General features: G+C 36.2%; 1 protein-coding gene across 2 annotated transcripts in view; it reads right to left on the minus strand.

Annotated features, from left to right (window-relative positions):
• Positions 1 to 3,041: 3,041 nt before the first annotated feature.
• LOC120526080 (intersectin-2-like) overlaps positions 3,042 to 15,127 on the minus strand; it is a 299,488-nt gene continuing 287,402 nt past the window's right edge. For both annotated transcript variants that reach the window (XM_039748966.1, XM_039748968.1), the window contains 6 exons: positions 10,902 to 11,114; positions 10,073 to 10,194; positions 8,538 to 8,620; positions 7,093 to 7,176; positions 6,509 to 6,682; positions 3,042 to 3,520 (listed from right to left, as the gene is read on the minus strand). In XM_039748966.1, the coding sequence (XP_039604900.1) occupies positions 3,363 to 3,520; positions 6,509 to 6,682; positions 7,093 to 7,176; positions 8,538 to 8,620; positions 10,073 to 10,194; positions 10,902 to 11,114 (834 nt within the window). In that variant the 3' untranslated portion in view covers positions 3,042 to 3,362. The remainder of the gene's footprint in view (positions 3,521 to 6,508; positions 6,683 to 7,092; positions 7,177 to 8,537; positions 8,621 to 10,072; positions 10,195 to 10,901; positions 11,115 to 15,127) is intronic.

The raw sequence follows: 15,127 nt of genomic DNA on the forward strand, positions 1-15,127 counted from the left end.
TCCATGATTGACAGGAGCCTGCTCAGCACCCGTCGCTCCGCCATGGATGTCAACCTGTCCAGCTCCATGCCTACAATAGAGCCTGCCTTCCTCTCCAGTTTGTCCAGACGTGAGGCGTCCTTCCATCTTTATGCTGCCTCACCAGCACACCACCGCTTAGAAGAGGGCACTCGCCACAACCATCTGATAGAAAATCTGCAGCATCTTACTGCAGATGTTGAAGGACGCCAGTCTTCTAAGGAAGTATAGTTGGCTCTGTCCTCCCTTGCACAGAGCATCAGTATTGGCAGTCCAGTCCAATTGTTCATCCAGCTGCACTCCCAGATATTTATAGGTCTGCACCCTCTGCACACAGTCACCTCTGATAATCATGGGGTCCATGAGGGGCCTGAGCCTCCTAAAATCCACCACCAGTTCCTTCGTTTTGCTGGTTTTCAGTTGTAGGTGGTTAGAGTCGCACCATTTCACAAAGTCCTTGATTAGGGTCCTATACTCCTCCTCCTGCCCACTCGTGATGCAGCCCACGATAGCAGTGTCGTCAGCGAACTTTTGCATGTGGCAGGACTCCGAGGTGTATTGGAAGTCCGATGTATATAGGCTGAACAGGAGCAGAGAAAGTACAGTCCCCTGCAGCGCTCATGTGTTGCTGACCTGCAGTTCCCGAGACGCACATACTGAGGTCTGTCTGTAAGATAGTCCACGATCCATGCCACCAGGTGTGAATCTACTCGCATCTCTGTCAGCTTGTCCCTAAGGAGCAGAGGTTGGATGGTGTTGAAGGTGCTAGAGAAGTCCAGAAACATAATTCTTACAGCACCACTGCCTCTGTCCAAGTGGGAGAGGGATCGGTGTAGCATATAGATGATGGCATCCTCTGCTCCCACCTTCTCCTGGTATGCGAACTGCAGAGGATCGAGGGCGTGGCAGACCTGTGGCCTCAGGTGGTGAAGCAGCAGCCGCTCCATGGTCTTTATCTAATGTGACGTCAGAGCGACAGGCCGGAAGTCATTCAGCTCACTAGGACGTGATACCTTTGGGACTGGGGTGATACAAGATGTTTTCCAAACCCTCGGGACCAGGCTCAGGTTGAAGATGTGCTGTAGAGGACATGGGTGGAGGATGCAGTACTCCGAGGTGAGAGTGGGCTAGGGTGGTCAAACCTGTTGAAGAAGTTGTTCATCAACATGAATGTCTATCTTTATTATTCATTCATTGAGTCATCTGACCAAGTGTCCCCTTAACTCCACTGATGACAACAGGGGATCAAATACACTTTTCAAAGTAACTGGCAAATTTAAAATCAACAGATTCCACGTTTGTCTTTAATGTTTAATCACACTGTCAGTTATAACACTGGAAGATAAAAGGTCATTTTTGATGTGAAGCTTGGTTAGATTTTCACCAGACAGGTCTCAGAGGATGAGCCACATCTCATTCACACTCAGGAGGTCACCAATGACTGTGACTGTAAATGGACTTGGACAGCTTCGATCCCATTACCCTGGTGTTGTTACAGGACAAGTGCTCTTGAAAAAGCAAATTTAAAACCCTAAAATCATGAAATACAAGAGGCTAACCTCTCAGCCTCACGACTCAGTTTCATCTCCCTGGTGTGCACAATCACTGAATTCACTGAAGAGGACTGCATTATTGTCTTAACATTGTTAACGTTTTTGTTTCATATTTTTTTCAAACTTACACTTTAGTGAGTTTGAATGGTTTTTAAAGCAATCTTCAGCATGGTTAGTTTCCATCACCATATGAAGGGAACAAGTTGTAATAGTGGAAACTGGAGATTGTCCTTACAGACTAAAAGTAAAGAGCCCTTACAGTGGAGCACTATACCTTTAAATTGTGCAAACTGTGTTTTGGTTAAGACCAGATATCCCTGGACTATAAATATTTATTTATTTATTTACTTACTTACTTACTTAAAAACAAAATCCCACCCAGGTGTGCTTCCTGCCTTGCACCCACTACTGATGACACAAAATACAGAGCCCTATGACTGGGTGGGCAGTCGGCTGATGTGCAGGATCACTTGCCACTTTTTCACACAGAAAAAGAATAAACAAATAATTAATGTACTGACGCAGAAACATTTGTAAAGTTAAGTTTTATTTTTCAGATGCATTTCTTACCAAAAAAAAATTTAAAATAACTCAAGTGATAAAATTCAGTTTAAAATATGTAAAACATCAAAATGTCTATGAAGTAAATGTCTGGATTTGCATTAACTTTTAACCTGATCTGTTTCAGTAGCTTTTCGCATTCTTTCATAGATTTATTCTCTTAAAGACTTCCTGAAATTCACATTTTTATGCCACTCTCAAGTGATCATGCAGATAATTCAGCTCTACAGAATTTCAGAATTAACATTAAACAATACCAAGCAACAACCATAAACCATTCTGTGATTTTTTGGATCAAGACTCCATATATATCTGCTTTTTCCATTATAGCTTTTTAAACATAAATTAAATAATATGCCTTAAATTTGAAAACTTTGTAAAATAGAAAAAAAGGAAAAGCTAGGCACATGACACCAATGAAACAATATTCATTTATAAATTAAAACATAAATAAAACTTAAACATGTTTTCCATTTATTGGGGTATGATTCAAATAATCTTTCATTCTGCCTCAAATTACTGATAAAGGGAACAAAAAAAATCTAAAGTTACTCCAAATGGACATCTCTAATAAACCGCCCGTGCCAGTCCATATTATTTATATACATTAATAAACACATTGGCAAGACTACAGGAAGACTTCTATGTACACTTAACTGTTTTGTAGTGAAGAAAAAAAATATACTTCTCAAAAATACTTCTTTTTCTCCCTAAGAAATATAGATCAAAATATTCCAAAATGAGAAAAATATTCCTCTTAATTTTGCTGTATTCCTCAATATTTAATTAAAACAATTCAATCATTGGCAATAAAAAAATGTCTGACGGACTATACAGAACAGTGCAAACCCAGGATGGCTTTGGCGCTCGCCCTCCAAAGTGGTAAACGAGGCCTTTTTGAATGTGCCAAGACTTGACAAGAATCCTGAGATCAGAGCAGGCTAGTGACACCCAACACTAGTGCCAATTTCCTAGCCGTTCATTTAAGGGGGGCACATTTTTCCCACTGGCCCTTTCACAAATACATCTGGGGTCACAAGTAGAGCCCTCCTGGTCCACACAGTTTTAGTAGCACTGCTGAAGTTGCATAGTTAGCCAGCACTTTAGCCAAAAACAGTGAAAAGGACAAAATAGTTTGAAAGACACCATGTGCAATTTTAACTTGCTGGACATTTATCAATATACAGTATCCATCAACAAAAAAGTAATAAACCAGTAGTAGGCGACATCTTACAGCAGAGTCTTCTGTTCATAGAGCTGCAGATCAAAGCGTACCCAGACTTCTCCTGTTGGCACTTCATGTAACAGCAGGTGTTTTGTGGAGGGGCCCTTTGTCTCCTGTTCTTTTTTGATTTTTGCTACAGGTACTTCAGTACGACCCAAGAAATCTGTGACAACAATGAAACAGATAATAATCATACCTTCCTTTCAAAAAAAAGACAAAAAAATGTGTGCTTTTTAAAAAAGCCATTCATTAAGATGTTGTAGAAAATAATAATAATAATAATAATAATAATAATAAAAGGTCAGTATAGATATGTGGCTTTTCTTCCATGCATATCAGAAGTCAGATATTGAAAAATATCTGTGCCAGCACATGACCTGCCATACTGTTACTTCATGTGCCAGTGGACAAAGCCTTATTTTAATATCTCATTTTCACTTATTATTAACACAAACTGAGCTCCCTAATAGTAACTTATAAAGTGTTGCACATTAGTTATTCTCAAGTTCCATTTAACTGTAACAGTAACGTGTTCTTTTTAGAAATAAAGCAGTAAGCGGACAGGAAAGGACACATAACTGATTGATCAACATCAGTCTGTCACCCTGCAAAGGCCTGGCATCCTATCTAGATATATTAGATAGCCTTTGGCACACATAAGCCACAGCTGCATTAAGCAAAAACATTTGACAAAATAAACTATCTGAAATAGTAATTTTTTAGCCTTGTGATGAAAAAGTTGCTAAGAAAAGAATTGTTTTATATGGCAAAATTCATAGTAAGTACTGTGACAAAAATGAATAATACTGAATCTATGATGGAGTGCTTTTCATGGTACTCATCAGAAAATTCAGCAAATGTGATGAGAGAAAATATTAATTAATCATTGCATAGTACTTTTAATAAGAAGTAATATGCAGAGCTTTAAGAAAACACTTAAATCATTGTTTCACATGGCACTTTTTATGTCAAAACACTATACAGATCAGAATTTGTATTACATTTATGGTTTCTCATTCGAAAATAAAACATTTAATATAGACAAATAATAAATAGTGACTAAAATAAGTATTTCAAAAGACCACAGCCTTTAATTTTTAATTCTTGTGGTGTGTGTGCCAGCAGCAGAGACCGATGGGTTGGGGAGCGGCCAACAAGTTGGTGGGCAGGCAGCTAGACCACAGCGTCCATTGACTCCCTACCCCAACTGCCTGCCAAAGAAGAAACTTTCCCTCATAGAAAGTGGAATGAATTGTTGTTCTCCAATCCACTTCATGATGCCAGTGTACAATGGAACAGCAAAATGTAAAGATGTACAGTTCTGAAATCCATATGAAGCAGCTTATACTGTAGCACTGTTTTCTTAAATCTACTTAAAAGTTAAAAGAAGCAAAACTTTAAAAAAGTGGTGAGGAGGCCTTCTGCTGTTATGCACCTAAAATCTGGAATAGCCTGCCAATAGGAATTCACCAGGCTAATACGGTGGATCACTTAAAAAAACTGCTGAAAACACATTATTTTAACATGACCTTCTAATAACTTCACTGTAATTTAATCCTGATACGCTTCATGGTGGCTCTAAAATCTGTACTAACCCCTACTCTCTTTTCTGTTTCTTTTTCCGGTGTCCTTTTGGTGGTGGCGCAACTCAAAAGCACCGTGATGTTCCAACAGTGATGGATTAAAAGCCAGAAGTCTGCATGACCATCATCATCAAGTCCGTCCGTGAGAACCCTAAATACAAAGATGACTCTTTCATTTATGTTAGGTAGAATGCCCAGAGGGGACAGGGCGGTCTCCTGGCCTGGAACCCCTGCAGATTTTATTTTTTTTCTCCAGCCGTCTGGAGTTTTTTTTGTTTTTTCTGTCCACCCTGGCCATCGGACCTTACTCTTATTCTATGTTAGTTAATGTTGACTTGATTTATTTTTCTTACTGTGTCTTTTATTTTTCTATTCTTCATTATGTAAAGCACTTTGAGCTACTTTTTTGTATGAAACTGTGCTATATAAATAAATGTTTCATATGGAAAGCAGTTTGCATGGAGTAAGCAAACAGCTCAAGGTTCACTGCCAAAGAAAATAACAGGGCACAACAAACTAACAAAAATAATATAATTGTGCCTTTATATATTTGATTAAGTGGCATAAGGCTCTATCAGATTAGCACATCTTGAATGTTTGATTTATAGGAGAGGTACGGGGGACTGCATGATTATAAACCAGACTTTCTTTTTCCCCATTTAGTAACAGGTAAGTGAGAAAAACTATGGAGGTGCCAATCCTTAATCCTTCTCTTATCATGTATTTAACATTTTATTGGACACTAAGATTAGAAAAGGAAATGTACTCCCTTATGCAACCTGCAATTTTTATCCAGAAAATCATTTAAATGAAACAGAAAACTTGACTTTAAATCAAAAAATGTGTAATTTTTGCTCACTGAGAAACAAACCTGAATAGCCTTGCACTGACATATTGCTTCTAAAATCATGCAGACCAACTGAAGTGACCAACATATCACTTAAGTTTCAGAATGACCCAAAAGAAAGAGAAAAGGAACCATTTTCACTTTGGAGTGCTTCATTAAAGTCTCAGAATCCTGGGTACATTTTCATTTTTTAAATGATGCATGCATTATGAATAATTATCACTGTCCTTTGACTTTACAGAATAACCTGTATACCTAAGAATCCTGAAAAGTTATCAGACATATTTAAAGTCGCATGTTAAAGTTACAGCATAACTAAATGTTTAAAAAATGTTGTTAGAGGACTATGGAGCTCAAGTCCTTGGAGCAGTACTGGACACGAACAAGTATGCTGCCATTGTTCACATTAAAATGGACTCCCACAAGGAAGTCAGAAACCCGTCTTACACTATGGGTGTGTATTCTGTCATCGGTTAACATTTTGCTCTTGAGCCACAGAAATTAACATCATTGACTCTACACACTAGACAATACCTAAAAAAGTATTGCAGCTTATACAGCAGATCATGTCTAAATTTGTAAATATTACTAAAGGTTTATGATTAAATCAGCTGCTCAGGAAATTGAAGGCCTTTACATTTTTTATATATTTACTAATCTCCACAATACCGTCACTAACAAACTGTTAATAATTACACATTAGAATGTTTTCTGCTCATACCATCAGGTGAAAATTGATCCCTCTCAAAAACAGTGATACACAATACATCTTGATATATATCCTTCACAAAAAACTGACAGCTGAAGTTCCATTTTGGATTCAAAGTGTCATTCAATGTCCTTGTTGTGAAGCACTGGGATCCCATAGTAATTTCACAATATGGATTACTTTTTCCTTTAGAGAGATAAACAAAGTATTTAAAGTTACCAAAACAAATTACAGACACACATATGGTACAGAACATGTATTGAAAATTGTCAGTTCACACACATTTCCTTGCTACTGCTAAAGATGTGTCAAGAATATTCATTAAGAATATGTTGGAATAAATTGAATTATGCTGTGTCAACATTTCTTAAAAGGTATAAAGTCAAGTCAATACTGATGAAAACCAACTAAACAAATAAACTATGTCATACCTTTAAACAAAAGTGCAATTAAAAGCATGCAGTAAGTAATCTAATCTACAACAGTACATTTATGAAAAAACACCTTCATTACTTTCTTAAAAACTTGTGTACTTAATTCTTTTACAAGTCTGCATTTTAAATTCTACAATTATGTTAATATGTGTAACTTCATACCATTAGGCTTGCATGGTTTCAGTTCAGTTGCTTCAATGATGTTCACCAGTAATCGTCCAATTCCTGCTGCTTTAAGAGAACGTGCTGCAAATAAAAATAATCAAAATTATAATATTCAGTTTCATAGTTTCACCTGGTGCAGTTATAAAATTAACATGAAAACCAGAAAAGTAAGCCTGTTTGGTTAGGTATATAAAGGATTATATTTTCATGTCTATTGTGCTAAATGATATAAGAGGACCACCAAACATAATAACCAGCCAGGATTGACTCTAATGAGCTGCAAGACACTTTACCATCACTAAAGCACAGAGACATGGCCAAGGTAAGGAAGGCTGAAATCCAACCACCACTGAACAAGACACATAAGTTGAAACGTCAAGACTGAGCCAAGAAATATCTGAAGACATATTTTTCAAAGGTTTAATGGACTGATGAGATGAGAGTGACTCTTGACGGAGCAGATGAATGGGCCCATGGTTGAATCAGTAATGGGCACAGAGCTCCACTTCGACTCAGACACCAGTAAGATGAAGGTGGGGGTATTGGTATGGTCTGGTATTATTAAAGATAAGCTAGCTGGACCTTTTCAGGTTTAAGATGGACTCAAAATCAACTCCAAAACCTACTGCCAGTTTTTAGAAGACAAAGATACTTTATTCAAGCAGTGGTAAAAGAGAAACTCTCCATCTTTCTAGAAGACCATGATTTTTATGCAGGACAATGCTCCATCACATGCATCGAAGTACTCCACTGTGTGGCTAGCCAATAAAGGTAAAAAATGACATGGCTTCCTTCCTCACCTGACCTAAAGCCCTTCTTAAACATCAGATTTACGGGGAAGGAAAACAGAACACCTCTCTGAACAGTGTCTGGGAGAGGCTGTGGTTGCTGCTGCACAAAATGTTGTCAACAGATCAAGAAATTGACAGACTCCATGAATGGAAGGCTTATGACTGTTATCGAAAAGAAGGGTGGTTATATTGGTCACTGATTTTTTTTTTTTTGAAATGTCAGAAATGTTTATTTCAAAATTTTTAGTTGTTTATTATTCTCACCTTAACAGATGAAAACAAACAAGTGAGATGGGAAATTTTTTGTTTTTCCTTTAGTTGCGTAATAATTCTGCACACTAATAGTTGCGTAATAATTCTGCACACATATGTATTCCCCTGAGAATGTTCACACTCACATTTCCATTGTAAAACATTCAAATTACAAGTTTATTAACATTTTGGATTCACTGATAGCACTGTATTTGTTCTATATTATGTTCCTTTTGAGTGAAAATTAAAACAGAACAATTGACATAAGTAAACAAATTTATGCAAATTAAGCCATCTTTACTGTATAGTGATACTTAACTATGGTTTTATAAGCAAATTACTTTCATGTTTAAATATATACGTTGTAATAAACAAATTAACAAATATGTGGTTTTGTACCTTGGTATGCTTTCTCTCGTTTTTTCTTTTCTGTTTCTATGAAGTTTTCAGATGCAGCTTTAATCTTTTGAACCCAGGCAGTCCTAATAGAACATACATGAAGAGAAATGTACTTTTTTTTTAATTTTTTTTTTTTTTTTTGAAGTTGTTAAAACATACTTCCTTTCAGAATTTTAAAGGTATCTTACATGCTGTAATTTTTATTTCATGGTCAACTATTATTTTGATATTAGAATACATAAAAACAGAGGAAGTGGAAGATTTCACAACAGATATTTTTTCCAAGATTTACCATAATCCCTTACCCAATTCTTGTAATTGTACCTTTTAAGCCCTCACAGAATTCAAGTGGGGAAAAAGGTAGAATCGTACTAATCAAGTCATGATAACATAATGACTCACACTCACAAACATACTTCAAATGTACATTTTGATTATCAAACTACATGTTTTATTTTAACTTTCATTTATATTATAATGCTGTCACAAGGATCAATGCTAGCAAAAGGCAGTATGACCGATGTAAATGTTGTTCTTAACTTTGCATTTATTTCCTGTTACCTCTGAATCTGATTTCAAAACATTTCTTCTGACATATACATTAAAGCTTCAAAATGCGGTAGCCCTTTTTACTGAATGGAATACCAGAATGTTTAAAGTGTAAAGCATGTAGCACACTTTCAAGATGCTAGACTTCTAAAAATTGCAAACATAACTAAAAGTACTGTAATAGGTAGTCTTTAGCTACAGTGCATTAAAATTTGAAATAATCTGCTTGTTAGGGGCAAATGCTTCATTGCTTTATTTTACCATCTCTTCTGCCTGAAACTGACAGCAGGAGCACATGTAGTGTCTATGAGTAAGCAAAAGAACTAAAAAATGAATTTGTGGGTAAATTGATTTATGACTATATACAAGTATCTGTTAGATATGAAATGTTATATTTAACATTTAATAGATTTAATTGTGTTTTCCATTAATTTATGTTGAAATCCTAAACGTCCTTGAGAGTTACTTCACGTTTATTCATCAAATTACTTTTCTGCATTGTAGTTGCAGCCTCCTTGTTAAAAGAGCAAATAGAGGAAAAGGTATATATTTTCATAAGCTGCATGCATTACTCTCTCTTGTATATCGAGAAAGGCACTTGTGATTTAACTTTTTAAATGCTAGTCCTTGGTACATAATGTGGATTTATGTCTAAACTGAAAGCATATTTTTCTGTTCACAAAAAAGTAAATGGAGTAAATCAACTCTTTGTAACCATATATCCATAGTTTTAATGCAGCATGAGATACAGAATGCTGAGGCACACGTGTGTGGCACAAACAATACATGAAATTTTAATTGGAACTGAACCATATGTAGAAGCAGTTAAGATTTATCTGAAAGAAAAAAAAACTGTCACAAAAGCACATGTTGTATATTCTGATTATTTTATGTTTTACTTGATGTGGAAAATCAAATATTGTAAATTAAGGTAAGATGCAAATGCCATTTATTATGTACTATAAAATTAATACTGTGTCACTTGCCTTTCATTGATATTTTCTGTTCTAAGTGTGTATACTCTATCAATATGGGATATATGGAAAACTGGCTCATCACTGGAAGGGTCAGATGGAAGCTTCACAAGAACCTCATTGAGGAAAATTGGCTGAAACAGAAAATGACACAAAAGAAAATTGATAAAGTATTATTCCAAAAATCAGCAGAAATGAAAAACACAATCTCCAATTAATATTGGGATAGCAAACCAATTTATTAAATTGTTGAAACAACAAAAATGCATAATAAAAACATAGTGAAACATTAATGATAAGAACCGCCAACTAAAGAATGCAACTATTACAAAAACAATGGCTAAGAGTTTGGATGGCACTGATCTGCTAGGTAAACAGCAACAGGTCAAAAAATCCCATAGCTAATTCATTTTATGATCCGTAGTAAGCCCCCTGAAATGCCAGTACTTCCATTGTTTAGAAAAGAACTAAAGCATTTTTCATTTTGTGTGAGGCTATAAAAACAATATATCAGGTAAAGATGCCTTTTTTACTGTAATGCTTAGTGTGTGCTTTTCACTATGTTTCTATGTTCTTTATTTCTTTCTCAAATGTTAAAGGTCAGTTTTACCCCTACTTTTTAAAATACACTATAAAGTTAAGTAGTGTTTAATGGTGTATGCTTGTGTTTTGTACTCACTGCTACTTCATAAAACTGGTGTCAAGTCTTTGACTACTGTGCAACTTGCACTGAGCCAGCTGATATATCATTATTAACAGGAAATAAATATTACTGCATGTTTAGGGCAAAATCTTGCAAGAATACATTTATAGCAACACTATCAGAAAACTAAGGACTTACAGTTTTATACATTTTGAACTGTGAGTTAGACTTGGGACTGAATAGTTTATCTGAGCCAGAAGAGACAAACTGTTTAACCATATAGGTAAGAAGAAGAAAGTCATTGAAAAGGAATCCATACAACTCCTTATTACTCTTTGTTTTGTACATTTTGCCGCTATGCAACAACTTCCTTGGTCCCAGGCAGTTAGTCAAGGAATTGAAGATCAGTTGCTAAAAAAATAACATAAAACAAAATAATTAAAAAAAAACCAATAATAATCATTAGGTTATTAAAATATATAAAAATGTAATTTTAAAATTTCACTTTTGATTCATCAAAATTTGTAATTAAAATATGCAAAATGTTAGGATTCATATCATTTCACGCTCATTCAGGAAGTGGCCCCCTGAGGCAGAGCAGGCACTGAGAGACTGCTTTGAAACTATGGACTGGGATATCCTGCAGGGATCATATAGTGAGGACACTGAGGAGGTTGTTAATTGCACTACTGACTACATCAACTTCTGTATGGACATTGTAGTTGAAGTAAGAACAGTACGCTGCTATGCTAACAACAACCCATGGGTTACAAGTGACATCAAGGGCTTTTAAAGGCAGTGATCAGCATGAGCTCAAACGCGTGCAGAAAGAAGTCAGAGTCCAGCTCAGGGCAGCAAAGGAACAGTACAGGAGAAAGCTGGAGCAGAACTTACACCTGAACACCAGCAAAACGAAGGAGCTGGTGGTGGATTTTAGGAGACCCAGGCCCCTCCTGGACCCCGTGATTATCAGAGGTGACTGTGTGCAGAGGGTGCAGACCTATAAACAACTGGGAGTGCAGCTGGATGATAAATTGGACTGGACTGCCAATACTGATGCTCTTTGCAAGACAGAACAGAGCCAACTATACTTCCTTAGAAGGCTGGAGTCCTTCAGCATCTGCAATAAGATGCTGCAGATGTTCTATCAGACGGTTGTGGCGAGTGCCCCCTTCTACGCAGTGGTGTGCTGGTGAGGCAGCATAAAGAAGGATGCCTCACACCTGGACAAAACTGGTGAGGATGGCAGGCTCTATTGTAGGCACACGAAGCTGGACAGTTTGACATCCTTGGCAGAGCGACGCGCACTGAGCAGGCTCCTGTCAATCATGGAGAATCCACTGCATCCACTGAACAGTATCATCTCCAGACAGAGGAGCAGCTTCAGCGACAGACTGCTGTCACTGCCTTGTTCCACTGACAGACTGAGGAGATCGTTCCTTCCCCACACTATGCGACTCTTCAGTTCCACCGAGTGGGGTAAACATTAACATTATACAAAGTTATTGTCTGTTTTAACTGCATTTTTATCACTCTTTAATTTAATATTGCTTTTTATCAGTATGCTGCTGCTGGAGTATGTGAATTTCCCCTTGGTATTAAAAAAGTATCTATCTATTTCAAAAATAACAAACATAGATGAGAATAACTTGGATTTTCTATAGCTGTCTATCTTACTCCTGCTCATACATTTTTAAATTGAAAACCAATCCAAATACTGAACATATGAAATTTTATGAAACTCTGTGATTCACATTACTGAGTAAAAAAAAATATATACTGTACATACTATTTGACTTAAAATATTTATTTACATAGAATGTACTGTAAAAACAAAAAACAAACCAAGCAATTGATACAGTATATAGAAAACCTTAAATCTTGTAGGATTATGGTCATATGAGAAAAAAAAACAACAGTTTACCTCATTTCTTAAGCCAACAGCTATAAATATTAGTGGTAATATACATATATGGACTGACAGACATGTAAGTGTACAAATGAAAGCAGAATGTCAGGCTAGTATCTAGTGAATGGTGAGTCTTTTGCTGGTGTCTTCCAAGAGTTATATAAACAATACAGCTTAAGATATGACTAAGGCTAGCTATCAAATTCTGATAAAACCACATATTTCTAAACAAACTCAATATAAAAATAGAACTGTGATCATTCTTTTAACACATTTATTAAAGTTGTCTAGGCATATACTGTACTTAAAAAGTCAAATGCAATGTGTTCACTCACAAGACTGATTCATAAATATGTGATTTATAAATGTGTATATATATATATATATATATATATATATATATATATATATATATATATATATATATATACACGATTAAGTGGCAGAAATAACCAATGAAAACTTCAGATATTAACAGGAATTGGCAATATGTCAAATTCTCTTGAAAAGAAAGGATGGTCTTAAACAGATTCCTGCAATTCCTAAACAATATACTGTCAACTTCTTTAATTAAGATGGACAGTGGAAATATCAACATTAATTTATTGAAGAGAGAATTAAGCAGTTAATGTAATGCTAGGCTTATGTATTGTTCAGGATGCAATGAAACTTTGCAATGCAACTGCTAACTCTTTATAAATCCTCCTTTTAATAAGTACTGTTGAGAAGTACATTCATTTGTAGATCTGCTTGTTGCTGATTCTTCCATAAAGGTCTTTGCAAAAAAAAGGCATTAACTGTTACAGCTCTTGTGGTGAGGCGGCCTTCTGCTGCTATGCACCTAAAATCTGGAATAGCCTGCCAATAGGAATTCGCCAGGCTAATACAGTGGAGCACTTTAAAACACTGCTGAAAACACATTACTTTAACATGGCCTTTTCATAACTTCACTTTAACTTAATCCTGATACTCTGTATGTTCAATTCATCATAATAACTATTCATGGTGGCTCTAAAATTCGTACTGAACCCTACTCTCTCTTCTGTTTCTTTTTCCGGTTTCTTTGAGGTGGCACCACCACCACCTACTCAAAGCATCATGATGCTCCAACAATGATGGATGGATCAAAAGCCAGAAGTCTACGTGACCATCATCATCAAGTCCTTCCGTGAGAACCCTAAATCCAAAGAGGACTGTTTCATTTATGTTAGGTAGAATGCCCAGAGGGGACTCGGGGAATTTTAATGGTCTGGAAACACCACAGATTTTATTTTTTTTTCTCCAGTCGTCTGGAGTTTTTTTTTTTGTTTTTTCTGTCCACCCTGGCCATCGGACCTTACTCTTATTCTATGTTAATTAATGTTGACTTGTTTTATTTTTCTTACTGTGTCTTTTATTTTTCTATTCTTCATTATGTAAAGCACTTTGAGCTACTTTTTGTATGAAAATGTGCTATATAAATAAATGTTGTTGTTATTATTATCACAGCACAGTTAAAGAGTCTCCTGACTCTTTAACTCAAATTGTTTCTCTGCCCTCTGCTATAAAGGAAAATTTAAATCCTCACCAGTGATAATTCCAGCTAACTGTGACACCACATTCCAAATCAGAGTTAAGTTTATAAACTCTAGGTGCACACTGATTGTCCTTGAGAAAACTGTACCTTTCACTCTTCTGCAACCCTTAATGGCCCAGGTCTCTTACATAGCCTAATTGCTATATAGCTTGATTTAACCAAACAACCTCATTTCATCCACAAAGGCACTGTGTTCAGCAACCTAAAAGTCTACAGGACAATGACCAGTCTTTAGCCTGTTCTAGAGATGTTCCTGCTTATGGGTTGGGCCCAATACGCTATCATGATGTGTCCTCCTGACAATCATTCTTAATGTTCCTCTGCTTATGCAAAGAGGATTAGGTATTTCTCCTAAGGTCATCTCTCCAATTCTCCTATAATAGGGCATTTTAGTACGTACAATTACAACTTCCTTTACTTCAACAGCATGAACAGTCCATGAAAGACAAGGCAAGCAGCCAATTCCATACATGTAGCATCTGCCAGTTAGCAGAGATTGTACTTTTCTATTTTTTGGCGCTTGGAAACAAAAAGCTTGAAGCAAGATTAAAGACTGGCCAAAACGCATACATATTGACATTCATTTAACCAGAAACATTTAAGAATATAAATGGTGCCTCTTTCTTCTAAACTGTAGATGTCAAGTTCTTTCCTGGACAGCTGGGACCAGAACTGATTTTTATTTTAACCAATTCCTTCATCAAAAATAACCAATTCCTACCCTTAACAGACTTTGGAATTCAACTAGCTGACTGGCCTCTGTTATATCTGTGCAGGTAATGTGAACTTCAAAGAGACGAGTTCTCCTTCCATCGATTTTTCGAGAGATGTTTAAGTCCAGTCAAGGCACTTAGAAATGGATTTCTGGATTCTGAAAATAATGTTAAAGCTTCATGTCACCTTCAAATTCAAGGTCACAGTCAAACTTCATTGAAAGCT

This window comes from Polypterus senegalus, chromosome 3, assembly GCF_016835505.1.
Source record: "Polypterus senegalus isolate Bchr_013 chromosome 3, ASM1683550v1, whole genome shotgun sequence".
Lineage (NCBI taxonomy): Eukaryota > Metazoa > Chordata > Cladistia > Polypteriformes > Polypteridae > Polypterus > Polypterus senegalus.